The sequence below is a fragment of the Tinamus guttatus genome, unplaced genomic scaffold, assembly GCF_059628265.1.
Source record: "Tinamus guttatus ecotype Peru unplaced genomic scaffold, ASM5962826v1 Tinamus_guttatus_pri_ptg000365l, whole genome shotgun sequence".
Lineage (NCBI taxonomy): Eukaryota > Metazoa > Chordata > Aves > Tinamiformes > Tinamidae > Tinamus > Tinamus guttatus.
The window spans coordinates 123,414-136,713 of NW_028288899.1; the positions used below are offsets into that span (position 1 = coordinate 123,414).

General features: G+C 39.3%; 2 protein-coding genes across 3 annotated transcripts in view; one reads left to right on the top strand and one right to left on the bottom strand.

The window, feature by feature from the left end:
• Positions 1 to 5,254: 5,254 nt before the first annotated feature.
• ATG12 (autophagy related 12) lies at positions 5,255 to 7,677 on the bottom strand. The gene is made up of 4 exons (XM_088530299.1): positions 7,506 to 7,677; positions 7,226 to 7,362; positions 6,022 to 6,084; positions 5,255 to 5,672 (listed from the first exon to the last, which is right to left on the bottom strand). The coding sequence occupies exons 1-4, from the start codon at positions 7,675 to 7,677 to the stop codon at positions 5,613 to 5,615; spliced, it is 432 nt and encodes a 143-aa protein (XP_088386425.1). The 3' UTR covers positions 5,255 to 5,612.
• Positions 7,678 to 7,819: 142 nt separating this feature from the next.
• The window catches only part of AP3S1 (adaptor related protein complex 3 subunit sigma 1), a 30,821-nt gene continuing 25,340 nt past the window's right edge, over positions 7,820 to 13,300 (top strand). The window contains exons 1-2 of one of the 2 annotated variants that reach the window (XM_088530306.1): positions 7,820 to 7,967; positions 11,399 to 11,490. In XM_088530306.1, coding sequence (XP_088386432.1) covers positions 7,899 to 7,967; positions 11,399 to 11,490 — 161 coding nt within the window. In that variant the 5' untranslated portion in view covers positions 7,820 to 7,898. The remainder of the gene's footprint in view (positions 7,968 to 11,398; positions 11,491 to 13,300) is intronic. The other variant, XM_088530304.1, reaches the window with a different exon arrangement.

The window sequence follows — 13,300 nt, forward strand, 5'->3', positions numbered from 1 at the left end:
CTGAGAGTACTGCATGTGTTCCTAAATCGTACTGATTAAGGCTCATCATCTACTTCTAGTGAGGAAAAGTATGAACGGAGATGTATAAACAGCATTTCTTTATTGTCTGGAAACTGCATCCTTAACAAAGTTGACAGAAAAAGCACTGCAGAATCTAGCTGTTGCTAGGCATTTAGAGTGAGTGTACGTGTGATGATTGCATGCTGGGGAAAGCAGGAGAAACGTTTAAAACAAACAAAAAAGCTGTGAGATTGCTCCTAAGCTTGGAAGAAGGTGGACTTCTTCCAACAAAGTTTAATTCTACTCAGTGAGGTAACAAGGAGTTAAATCTCACCTGAAGCTGGGACTATATATCTACTAACAAACACCCCAAGGACTCTGGCACAGGAGCCAGCTGGCAAAGAACACTTCGTGTCCATGTTATTAAGTTCTCTTAAGCTTCAGAACAGGCTGGTCACGTCCAAAGCGCTTACCAGAAAAGGTGCCTTGCTAATTCCCGAATTGTGCCCTGGCCAAAATCTGTGCCAGCAGCTGTTCGACCAATTAACAGTACAGATTACTGAGCTACTGTGCCCTAGAAAGTTTCCCGGCACTATTGAATTTAGTAACACAGATGTAGTCTTAAAGGCTTTATGTTAAACATCTAACTTACTTACTCTCTTTAGCGCTCTCTTTAGTCAGCAATGTGATTCATTTAGCCTTCCTTAACCATCTATTTTAGGATGGAAGAACTCAACTTCTAAACACAGCTTTTGTCTCTCTAGACAGCTTGACCCAGAGCTTAAGTCTTCTAATGACTAAAATGTAGTGTAATGTATCTGCTTCATGTTATTATGGTTATTGTTACACTTGCAAAGCAGAAACAAGAAAACTAAAACTCAGAAGAATATATGCAATTTGTTTTGGGAACCTACTAATTGTGGTGCCAGTAAAGCCAAAGTGAGGTCTCAGGAAATAAGAACAAACACATCTATCATGCTATCTTATCAAACATGTCTGTTCTCTTCATAATCTAACACAAAATAAGGCTAAATATATATATATATTTTCCTTACACATGGCCATTTATATAATAAAGTTACAGTTATTATGCAAAACCCAGAGTTAAAGGCGTTTTTTCTCTTTTCTGCCTCATCTCAAAGTACAAAGACGCTGCAGGCTAGATAATGCTTTGGGTAACCTCCCCTCTGAAGAGTAATGAAGACTTCAGAATTGCAGAGAACAGCATAAGACAAAAGTCTGTAGAAATAAAGCCAGGATTTGATCTGCAAAATGACTACGAGCAACAGCAGTGGGTGAAGAGAAACCACTTTAGTCCAGGAGGTGTTTGCAGAATTGCTGAGCAGGCTTTTTTCTTTCCTCCCCTCCATTTGATTCTGAAATCAGCACCTCCAAGATTATGTTGTGGAGGGAGTTAACATAGATATCTCTTACGCTAATACCTTAGCAATAATTCTTCAGAAATTAAGAGTAAAAATGGTATTTGCTTAATATGTCCAGAGGTGACATGACTATGTATCAGTTATCATTTCACTCCTAGCTGAGGAAACCTTAGTTTCACTTGGCTCCTGTGTTTTTCCTCTTGCTTTTAGACTAGTTCAAGTTACAAATTAGAAATTCACAGAACAAACACTGCAATAGATATGATCAGATAAGATCACTTACCAGCTGATACTTGGATTCCAGATAAAGTCCCAATGGCCCGGGTAACCTTCTGATATTGAGCAACTTCTTGTAGATATTATCAGGGCAAAAACTTTCATCATGCACTTACCTGCAGAAATTAGTAGGACATAAGATCCTTAAAAAAAAAAAAAAAAAAAAAAACAAAACACACCCCTCCAGTGATATTTTAAGTAAGGAGGAGTAACCTCGTTCATGCACATGAATTGGGAAACCACAGTGGCTTTTGTATGATGACCACATTTAACATACTTGAGAAGCTGCAAGACAATTGGGTGTAACAACAGTAACGCCATTAAGCTGGGTAGGGGGACCTGGGATTTATTAATGTGGCAGAGAAATCCTTGAGTGGCTTGTTTAGTAGCTTTGGAAAGTCAACACGTGCCTGTATTACGGTTCCCCCTGTAGCTGCCATTCACTGTTACTACAAATTAATGTGAACGGCAAATACTCTCAATTCTTCTAACTGATGCATATAGATCGTCTAGTTCTCTTTAAGAAACAAACAACAAAAAAGCTCTACTCATTTATTTTCCAATAATTAAATGTCTAGCAGTTTATACACTTCTCAGTCTCTTAAAATACTTAAACTACTGATTTTTCCAATCCATCCATTTTGTTCATTCAATTACATAAATCAGGTGAATTAAGCACATAATTATTGATAGCTCAGTATGAAAGGAACAGACCTGGCTGAATAGACTGTCTACTGGCAAGCTAACGGCTAAGAAATAGTAAAAGAGTTCAGGTTTGGAATAAAATTAAGAATGAATGCAGTTTCCCCACTTTCACTCTACAGACCACTAGAGTGATTACAAAGAGATTTCTTCTCTGAGGCTTCAGCTAGAGTACTATACCCCATTTGGAATACCATTCTTCAGGAAAGATGTGAGAGTGATGGAGAGAGTCCAGATGGGAAACATGCAATGACTGAAAGAAAATCACTATATAAAACAAACAAACAAACAAAAATAACCCACAGCAGAGTATACGAGTATATTTATCTTACTCATATCCACTCCATCTACGGATACGCTATGTCATACCTATATATCAGCCACAGCAAGAGATTAAAAAACAATGTAGTAGTGCCAGACATTAGAAGAGACTGCTTATAGGGGTTGTGAAAATCTTAATTGTTACTCATGTCTGTCTACTCAAATACCTACCAGGAACATGTAAATACACTGTCCTGCTTTTGGAAAGGGTTAACACTTCTGTTTTCTGATTCTGCTCTCCCTGTACTGTCTGGCTTAGTAGTAGTAGATGTAGTGTTGCACTTGTGACAAGAGAGGGGATTTAAGAACTAGTATCACCTCTCAAAATCTGGCAACTAAAAAAAAAAAAAAAGTATAGAATTGAAGCTCTTGGGGAAGTTTCTTCAGTTAAGAAATAACACAATGTCTAGCTAAGAGAAAGAAGAGGACAAGGAAAAACAGCCTCAAGTTCTGCCAGGGGAGGATCAGATTAGATATTAGGAAACATTCTACATGGAAAGAGTGGTGAAGCATTGGATGGAACAGGCTGCCCAGGGAAGTCCTGGAGTCACCGCCCCCCAGCAGTGCTCAAGAAATGTGTAGACAAGGCACACAGGGACGTAGTTTAGCAGGCAGGGTGTTGAAGGGCTTAGGGTTGGACTTGATCTTGAAGGTCTTTTCAAACCTTCCAGCTTTTCCTTATGATTCTAAAAAAATATTAGAAAGAGACATGTAGGAGCAAACTGTGATAAATAACTAAACACAATTCAAAGAACATGCCGAATTTTAAATTAACACATAATTCAAAGACTTAAATGAATAAGTTTTATGTCAAAAAAACATGTAATGGATAAGGGAGACCACCACCATTACTGGAAGGTTTACTTGACAGGACTGTTAACTTGTAAGAGATTGAAGTAAACATTAAAAAAAAAATCAGGAGGATAAACCTCAACAAGATTCAACATGAAGAACAATATTCTAATAGGTGGTAAGATACTGTGACCTACAATGGTCCTTCACCTCAAGGCCCCAGTGTTTTGTTTTCGTCCTTTATTTTTCTTGCATCACTACATGTATTTGCACTATATCGGTACAGTAGTTTCATTTGCTAAGATCAAATGAGGTGAAAGACAGCAATCAAACATTCTTTAGAGAGGGCCAGACTGGTAGCTTATCTTAGGCAAACAGGCTGCCACACACAAGAGCAACTGCCTTGCATTTGTAAAGCAGGCAGAAGGGACATATTAAAAAACACTGAAAAACAAAAACCTAGAAAAAAGAATGCAAATATCTTTGTCCTTCTATACCCTCTAGTGGCTGTACAAGGTTACAGTACCCGAGCAGGCAGAGTTGCCTTCAAGAGGACAGGCACAGACTACTCACCTCCACATAAGATTTGTGGATAAAATCTATAGAAAGATTGGTTAATATTGGTGTTTTGAATAGGCGAAAGTATGGATTAACGTGTTTATGGTTACAAATTCTACATTGTTAGCCGAATGCAATAAACTCCAATATAAGCCTTCCACATTAAAAAAACTCATGAAACTATTTAGGTAACATTCATGCATTCAGGGCACATTATCATGCTGAGTATGGGGCATGCAGTCAAGTTGCAGCAACATTAGTAGGGTACGCTGAGTATTTCTTCTCTGCAAGTCCTGCAAGGATGGAAAATTCTAATATATGGGTTGCACAGGCTGTAAGAGCCACCCACACTGCACATGCAAGTTGCATGAAACGGCAACAATCCCCCCAGTCAGCTGGACAAGCACACTTCAGGCCACTTTGTTCATATTTGCTGAAGAACCAAATTATGTCATTGTCTAAAACTATCATTCAGCATAACAACATTGTTCAAGCAGACAGCTAACATTTGATTTCATTCAGCTTAAAGAAAAAAAAACATAAAAGATTGTACAATGGACATCTTTAATAGAACTGTTCTCCCACCCCAAAAAGAGAAAGGCTGATACCCTAATCAGGGTACCAAGTTCTCTCGAGGATGAAAGACACTTGAAGACTTACAAAAGGAATAGAAAGTGCATTCTTTCAAGAACATGCAACAGGCAAAGCAGAAAAAACAACACAGCTCAAAGGAACATATACAGAACAGGCTTTTAGCATTCCAGTGTATGGTAGTTTTATTAACAGAAAGATGCAACAGCTTTTGCTAGTTGTTAAAGTGTATTGAAAACAAAAACACCTTTTCCCTGACAACTGCCGAAGTGCTCAGTTTTTAACAACTTATTAACACAATACTAATTGCTGGAGTGGGAGGGAAGCAAAAATATTTCTGAGGCATATCATCAGTATGATGATATAAGTTAAGAATTGAACAAACAAAATTCTGGTATTTGTACAGACAATATAAAGAAGGCAGAAAGTGAAATAATAAAATTATGTACAAATATCTAAATATTAATTATAAGAAATATTCAAGATACTTTCTTAAAATTACATCAGACAGTGCATGTTAAAGGTGAAGACTTCACAAAGAAAGAAAATTCCACACATAACATGTACCTGTCAGAAATAAACTGAAACCCAATCCATACGTGCAATAAATATCCCTTTTAATAAGAAGAAGCTGTCTTCAGTACAGCACATCCAGTGACAGAACAATCCAGTCCTCAAGACATGAACAGTTTCCCTTCAAACACAGTAGGTCGGAGCTCAGCAGCAAGAGAGACAGCTCTGTCCTACAGATGGCACATGCAGATTTCTGTATCCCAGATGGCACTAGAAGACAGTTACGTGATTAGATAGCCTAGGCAGCTCTTCTTTTATGCTGTTCACCTGAATTATTTTTATAAAAGTATGGTCATAGACAGAAACGTAAAAAGGAAAAAAAATCCTTCCCTGTGTATGTTTATAGGCAGAATTTCTGAAGGTTAGGGCCTTTTCCATTTCTGAAAATCACATCTAAACAGCTGTATTGCCTGTCAGTCATCCCCACGCCTGCGTTTTGCAATAATGGAGTACAAGTTTCCCATCACTTCCAAAACACTGCAGGAGGAGAGAAAGAAAAAAAAATGTTAAATTACCCACAGGCTAGAACACACACGAGACAAACCAACAACAAAATAAATAAGTGTATCCTGGAGTCGTGATAATCCTAAGAAAGCTCATCATGCTGGGAGGCATGATAAAACAGTGCATAGGAAGGATTACTTTTCCATTATTGCATGAAATAATATGACTTTAGATCATATTAATACAAATCCATAAATTATGTTTCATTAAATCCAAACTATTAGCAGCATAGCTAGGGATAACAGCGGGTTTTAAGAAGACAAAAGTATAGCAACAGATTCCATTAAGTACATCTAGAAGCAACACGCAAAATAAAAGTCACCTCATAGAGGGTCCCAACTTCCTGGTCTGGCGATGGAGCAAAAGACTGGTTCACATATATAAACTGCAGGGAAAGAAAACAGAAGATGAAAATCTCCCTGTAAGGTACACAGAAGAAACATTCTTCAGCCAGCAGTTGGTAAGTGGGGATACTCTTCTGCATTTATTTTTTAATGTTTAAAATCTGTGGTAAAATTATCTTCAATTCCCCATTTATTTTGTATCTGAATCAAGCTACCGCTGGTTAACATTTTCCCTCTGGTGCAGAAGGTCAATATGACTATCAGGAGTCACATCCGACTGGTCAAAGCAAGCGTGCCCACGCCTGTGTTCTGCAAGTTCACCCATTAATTTCATGCTGCTGTATGGGAGACTAACTCAGGAGTTTAGTTCTTGCTCTTAGTTTGAGTATCTAATCCACTCCCACTATTACAAGTTTGCTCAAACATTCACAGAAACAACCATTATTTCTTTTTTGAAGCGCACATTTTCTGCTCCAAATACATATATATTCATTGTAGTTTTCAATAGCATCAAAAAGACAGCTTTGGGATCCACTGCATAAGAGGGCCATTTGCAGGATATCAACATAGCATTTTTAAAGCAAGCCATAAAATTCCTACAGTTTTGTTCCTGAAGTTAGCTTTAAGATGAATACACACGGGAACCCCTTGCTGCAACCTTTTTGCTCAGTCGGTGAGATGGCAGCTAAATTAAACTATTGAAAATATCCATCAACTGTGAAAAATCTGAACTCTCCTTCGACATGCTGATTCTTTGGTCCTTGGGTGTGGATTGGAGAAAGGAGGAAATAAACAAAAACACCTTAAACTACTGGTCAATAGGTGAAACAGATTTTTAGTAAACTTGTTTTGATAAGTAGATTTTAGTAGCCACCAGACCTATCGATTTTATCTGATGGTTTAGCTATGCAGTTGAAAGCCTTGACTTCATCTTAAAAACTTTGAAGTGTATGGATTTAAACACTTTACTGTTAATATTAACGCAATACCATTTGCATACCTGCTCCACCTATTACAGCTTTTATTTTACCAGAAGTTCATCAGGGTGTTTTACGAGGAAGGAAGCCAAACAATATCAGCATGAGCTTGCCAAAAGTCAAGCATTTCCAAACCACACCACTTTAAGGGAGGGAGTCTCGAGCCGCGCAGCCATTGCTCCTGCAGCGCCCGGGCAGTCCGTACCAGCTGCTCGGAGGCCACGAGCTTGAGGAACTTCTTGATGAAGTCGACGAGCCCCTGGATGGTGCGGGTGCGCTCCACCGCCCACTTCTTGGTCTTCATGATGGGGGTGTCGCCCACGGCCTTGAGCAGCACGTCGACTGCGGGCGCGGCGGCCGTTAGCGCAGCCGCCCCGCCCCCCGCGCCCCATTGGCCCCAGCCCGCGCTGCCGCCACCCATTGGTCCACGCGCCTGTCCATCACGGCGCCCCCCGCCCCGTAGCGATCCCCCCCGCCCCGGTTACTTTTCTTCTTGGCGTCGCCTGCGGGTTCCTCGGCACCCGGCGAACCGGCCGCAGCGCCGCCCGATTCTGCGGCTCCCGCCGCGGCGCCTCCCACCTCTGGGGGCTCCTCTGCGCCCTCCCTGCAGGCCTCGCCCGGAGGCGACGCAGGCGGCTGCTCTCCGGCCTCCGCCATACTGCTCGCGGGGGCCGCCGGCGGAAGTGACGTCGGTGAGCGGCGCCAGGGAACTCGCTCGACGAGGCGGTTTGTCCCTCTCGGGCCGCCGCCCGATGACGCGACGGGTCACGTGGAGGGGAGCAGGGAGCCGTTGCGCCGTTAACGGCTTGGGGCGACGTGGGCGCGCGTGAGGTGCCGCCGCCCTGCGCGTGAGCGCAGCGAGGCCGCGCGGCCCCACCATGATCAAGGCTATTCTCATCTTCAACAACCACGGCAAGCCGCGTCTCTCCAAGTTCTACCAGCGCTATGTACGGCGGCACCGCGGGCCGGGGCGGGCGGGGGCGGTGGGGCCGAGGCTGGGGCGGGCGGAGGCGGCGGGGCCGAGGCCGGGCTGCTCTGCTTTATTCCCCTCCTCGGAGGCGGCCCTGGCTGCTTTGCCGACGCTTGCTGCTTGAAGGCGCGCGTCGCGGCCTTGGGGAGCGGGGGAGAAGGGGAGAGAGGCGCCAGAGGTGTTTTTTTTTTTTTTTTTTTTTTTTCGTTACATATGCATTCCCTATGACTTACGTTTTATAGCTTCTGTAGGAGATAGAAAGCAGCCTACTTAAAGGGTAAATTATAATCTCTGGTCTTATTTGCGGAGTCACAACCCCAAACTCCGTGCTGCCTCTTTCATATTTTATTTTATTTTTTAACCCACGTAGTGCTACGTGTCTCTGCACTGTGGTGGCAGTGCTGGAGTTGGGAAGAGGAGAAGAGGAGAGGTTGTAGTGTTGTAGGATCCTGGGAAGTGATTGCTGAGGGAAGAGAAACATTTCTTATGTAAACAAATGGGATAAATTGGAAAACATATTTATGTGGTAGAAACCAAACTTCAGAGTAGCCCTGAAAATGCAATGTAAGCACTTGGTCTGGAGGAATAGGCATTACGAAACAAAATGAAAGCCATTAATGAAAGGATCAGGGACTTTTAAGATAATGTTTTAGTTGTATACATTTTCCAGCAGGCAGGCAAAATTCTGTGTGTGCTGACCTTGGACATAAAACACAAGAAAATACATGATGCTTCTCAGAAATATATTAACAGGATATTCTATGGCAATAATGCTATCTTGTTTAAACTATTTTTTTACAATTCTACTCTTTGCACAAGTTGTATTTAACTTGCTCAAAAGGGGTATATCTGTCTTTGGAGAGAAACAAGGACTGGGAGTTCAGGTTGCACCCTTGGTCTTTTTAATAAAGGAGTGTAACTGATACAGGTCTTTGCCATGGGTGACTGAATTTGATCCCATCTTGTAGGAAGGACAGCATGGAGAATTTTCAATACAAATTTTAAGCCATATTTTTTCCTTTTGCCTGCATTCTGTGTTACCACGCTTGGTTTACTATTCAGATTAAAAAATCCAAATAAAGCAGTCTCACATACTTATATTGATAAGCATTAATTCCTCTTGTGTTCATCACCACTCCTCTTTGGGAAGTTAACAGTTAATTGGTAGGATAGGGTAGATGAGAGACATTGGTATGTAAAACCTGAACTGGTGTGAAGCAGTTCACTTCTTGGTTTCCATTCCAATTTCCCTTTTTTGTGTCTTTTGTTAATATTGTTAAATGCAAAGTCCTTTAGTAAGAAAAGGAGAGTGGTAAATGGTAGGAGAATTTTTTATTTTTCTGGTGATTTATTCCAATTACTATAATCATTGGCATTAGAAATCCATAGAGTAGATTAATATACCTGTTTGAAGGCAATGCTACAGATCTGAAAATTCAAAATAATATGGTAAATTAAAAATTATGTCAACGTTCTTGTCCAGAGTCAGTAGTCTGTAGTTTGCATTTTGCTGATTTAAGTGACTTTTCAAAGTATTTGAGATGTATGTAGACAGGTATGACTGTTGTCTTTGTATGGATTATATATGGATTTTTTTGAAATTTATGCACATTTTGATATTCATGGACCCAATCTTAAGAAAAACCTCCTTTTTTTTTTTTTTTTTTTTTTTGTAAGTGGAAGTTTCTTCTCCTTTGTGACAGATTCACTTGAGTCAGATCTGTAAAATACGCATTTATTTCCTTGTTGATAATAAAAACTGATGGAACCCGTGTATAACTTCTTTTTTTTTTTTTGGTGTTGTTTTTGTTTTTTGAAAGCTCGCCCTGGATAAAATTAAGTTAATAATTATCCGTGCTTAAGTAGAGTAGGCATAATTCTCAGCAATAAAGTAGGAATATGCATGTGTCATGGCTTATATATTTCACACTATAGACCTGTGGTTGTTAACTTCAAATCTTGAAAGAAATTTCTGAGTAACCTTGAAAGTAAAGGCAATTATGCTTTCATTCCTGAAAAGTATGTTATCTCCATTTCTTAAACAAAGATGTGCATTATCTCTTCATGATGTCAGAAAACCTAGGGGAAGAAGGTGAGGTTACTGCACTAGAGAAAAGCAAGAACAATTTAGGGAACACAGACTGTGCAAGTAAAGGAACCCTGCACTTGCTTGATCTGTGCTTCATGGAACAATTTACCTCTACTGACAATTTTGTAAATGTCTTTGTGTATTTCAGAGCTCATTTGTAAAATAACACTTGAATGTGAGATGGATATACAAATCATGCTGATACCAGGCTTTGTTTCATTAGCAATCGTGCAGGTGACCACTTTGCTTTAGCTGAAGTCATTTTTAAGATATCTGCATGTCATGGCAGCTCGTTAACGGCAACAGTAGCATAATCCAGAGGGGCAGCACCCACTGCGTTTTGTTTAGTTGATTTTATTCACCAGGGCATGATCTTTGTGATAACTGCACTCACCAGTAACTGGCACGATTGGATGTCGTAGGGATAGGCTTATCTATTAGTAAATAGCAGTGAGTGCAATTGAATGCAGTATATTGCTTGTCCCGGTAAAATGCTATAGCGGCTCTTCACCCTGTGTGTGCAGGGGCCTCTCAGCTTTGCAAGGAATGGACAAATATGGTGTGTTTCTTCTCCCTGCGTGTGCAGGCACCTCTGAACTTTAAGCAGTTCCCTTAGCCCAGCATCCTGGGGAGGGGAGGGATCCTTGTGGTCCAGCTGAAGGAGTTGATTGGGTGCACTGCCCCATTCCTGCTCAACTTGCCACTGTTGGGATAGTTACAAGGGGAGTTTAGGAAGAGATCAGTGAGTTCAAACTTTAGAAGTAATGTGTCTCATCAATAGCAGAACGTTAGTAGTTTAATGGCTTAACAGAAAGTATTGCTCTTGATACCTTTGTATTTTGGCCCATTTCAAGAAGAGTGATATTTTGTGGGTTTGGGTAGGTTGTTTTGGTAGTTGTTTTCGTTCTGATTTTCTGACAAGCCGTGAGGCTGTGCTTCTCTGGTGATGGCTGATGTGAATTTCCAAGTGTGTATGAATGTTCAGCCTAACATAGAAAAAAAATTCTCAATACATCATATTTACTTGAAGGAATTATTTTTAAGACTTAGTGTTTCTTTAAGTTTTAAAAATAGTGACTTTTTCACAGTAATCTAGTCCTCTAGTAGCTCAATTTCACTTGCACTTAAATGTCTCTTTTTAAGAGGTGTTCAAGTGACATAAAAACAATGTGCACCTTGTCTCTTCACAGAATTAAGGCATCAAAATTTGATAATTCAAGGACGCTTATATGCTTTACATTATTTTTATTAGTGGTGTGTGCTGTGCATTGCTAAATAATTCATTTTAGATTCGTATTAAAAATTATTCTCATTTACAGAGTGAAGATACACAGCAACAAATTATCAGAGAAACTTTCCATTTAGTATCGAAACGTGATGAAAATGTTTGTAACTTCCTAGAAGGAGGCTTGTAAGTATAAAGTTTAAAATAAATGTCCAGTATTTTTCAGGTAGAAAAGATTATGGCTGCTGCTTGTGACATAAGTACTTCTACAGTTACAATATAAGTTAGTGTCCCTTGAAATGTAGTAATGCACCAGTAATGACGGTAAATCAGCACTAAATATGCATATTCTTTACTACTGAAACATACATAATTAAATGAATTAGGGAGTAAATCTTGTTTTTAATACTGCTATAATCTAGTTAGTTGTTATCGGGGCATTTCAGACACAAGGTGGAGAAGAAATAGGCAGACCAACTTCCTTATACCTTATTCTAAGGGGTACTAGCAGCTCTCCCATATTATGAGAAAGATAAAATATTTTGTAGCTGGTATTTGGGCTTGAGTTCCTAAAATTCAAGTAGGTATCTTCAGTAAAACAATTTCACTTATTGTCAGAGTCTGGGCTTGTTGTGTGAGCTAGGAAAAAAGGGAAAAGATGCTCACTAGTGAAATTTTAACCCACACTCTTTTTTTTTAACGAATATTACCTGAATCTTAAGTGTTAGATGTTAGTCGTCAATCCCCATGTTCCCTCTTTAACATTTTCTGAGCCTGATATTTTCTTCTTCTATTTTGAATAAATGCCCACTTAAAATTGTTGGCTAAAGTGACTCAGGGTCAGATGTTTTATAGATACATGCTTAGGCTAATGCACTTTACATGATATTTCTTCATAAGTATAGATTATAAAATTATTTTTATTTACTTTTTTATTTAAAGGGAGGCACACTCAAAATGTCCTTTCATGGATCATGTCTTGTGTGTGTCAGTGCCTGTGTATGCTTGTGGTCTTGCTTTATTTAAAATAAATTTTAAAATAGAGGAGTATTTTATTTTGGGTCATGAAGGCTAAGTAGTTTTAAATAATTGCCTTCTAGGAAAGGGAGTCATAGCTGATGGAGCCAATTTATGATATTCTGTATAAATATAGAAGACTTAACATATTATTATAAACTCTAAAAAGGGAAATATGCCTGAACTTACTTTGTGAAGTGTAATGGTTAAACATACACATCTGCCATGTCAGCTATGATGTCTTTTTCCTCATCAAGATAAACCATTATTATTATTACTAAAATCCTTCTCTTTCAAGTGCTCAGCTGTATATATTTTGTATATATTTTGTATATATGTATATATTTTGATTCTGTTTTTGGAAGTAGTTAAAAGCTAGAAACATGCTGAACTGAATTCTAGAAGTGAAAGACAACTTATTTGTGGCCTTCAAAAATTATAGCTGTATAATTGAGTGGGGAAAAAAAAAGAAAGAGAGTGCAAATCCATCCTTCTTTCTGCTGCCTGTGTTCTAGAGTTCCATTTCAATATACTTTTTTTTGTATTTTTCCTCAGGGCAGGTGCTGTTTTACAATTTGCCCGAAGTGCTCTGCAGTAATTTTATGCTAACTTTGTATGCTGAGACATATGGATGAGTTTGATTAAAAAAGAAAAAAGGCACAAAAGAAGAAACTTTACATGTTATTTCTTTCTAGTTCTGCATGTATTTGTAATTTTTGTTCCTCTGATGTTGCTTAAAAGTAAATCCCATGCTTTAGGAGCAAAATTCTTTTCTTTTTTTCTTTTTCTCTTTTTTTTTTTTCCCTGAAGCATGAATTAATTCAAGTTGAAGTGTTTAACAGGTCTTTTAGGATACTTGCGTATTCCTTGTCTTATTTCCTCCCTTATCCCTTCCTTCTGCTGCCCCCTGTCAATTTCCTATGGTAAAAACAAAAATGAAGGGTTGCTTTATTATTCGCAAGTCTTGTGATCCAGTTCT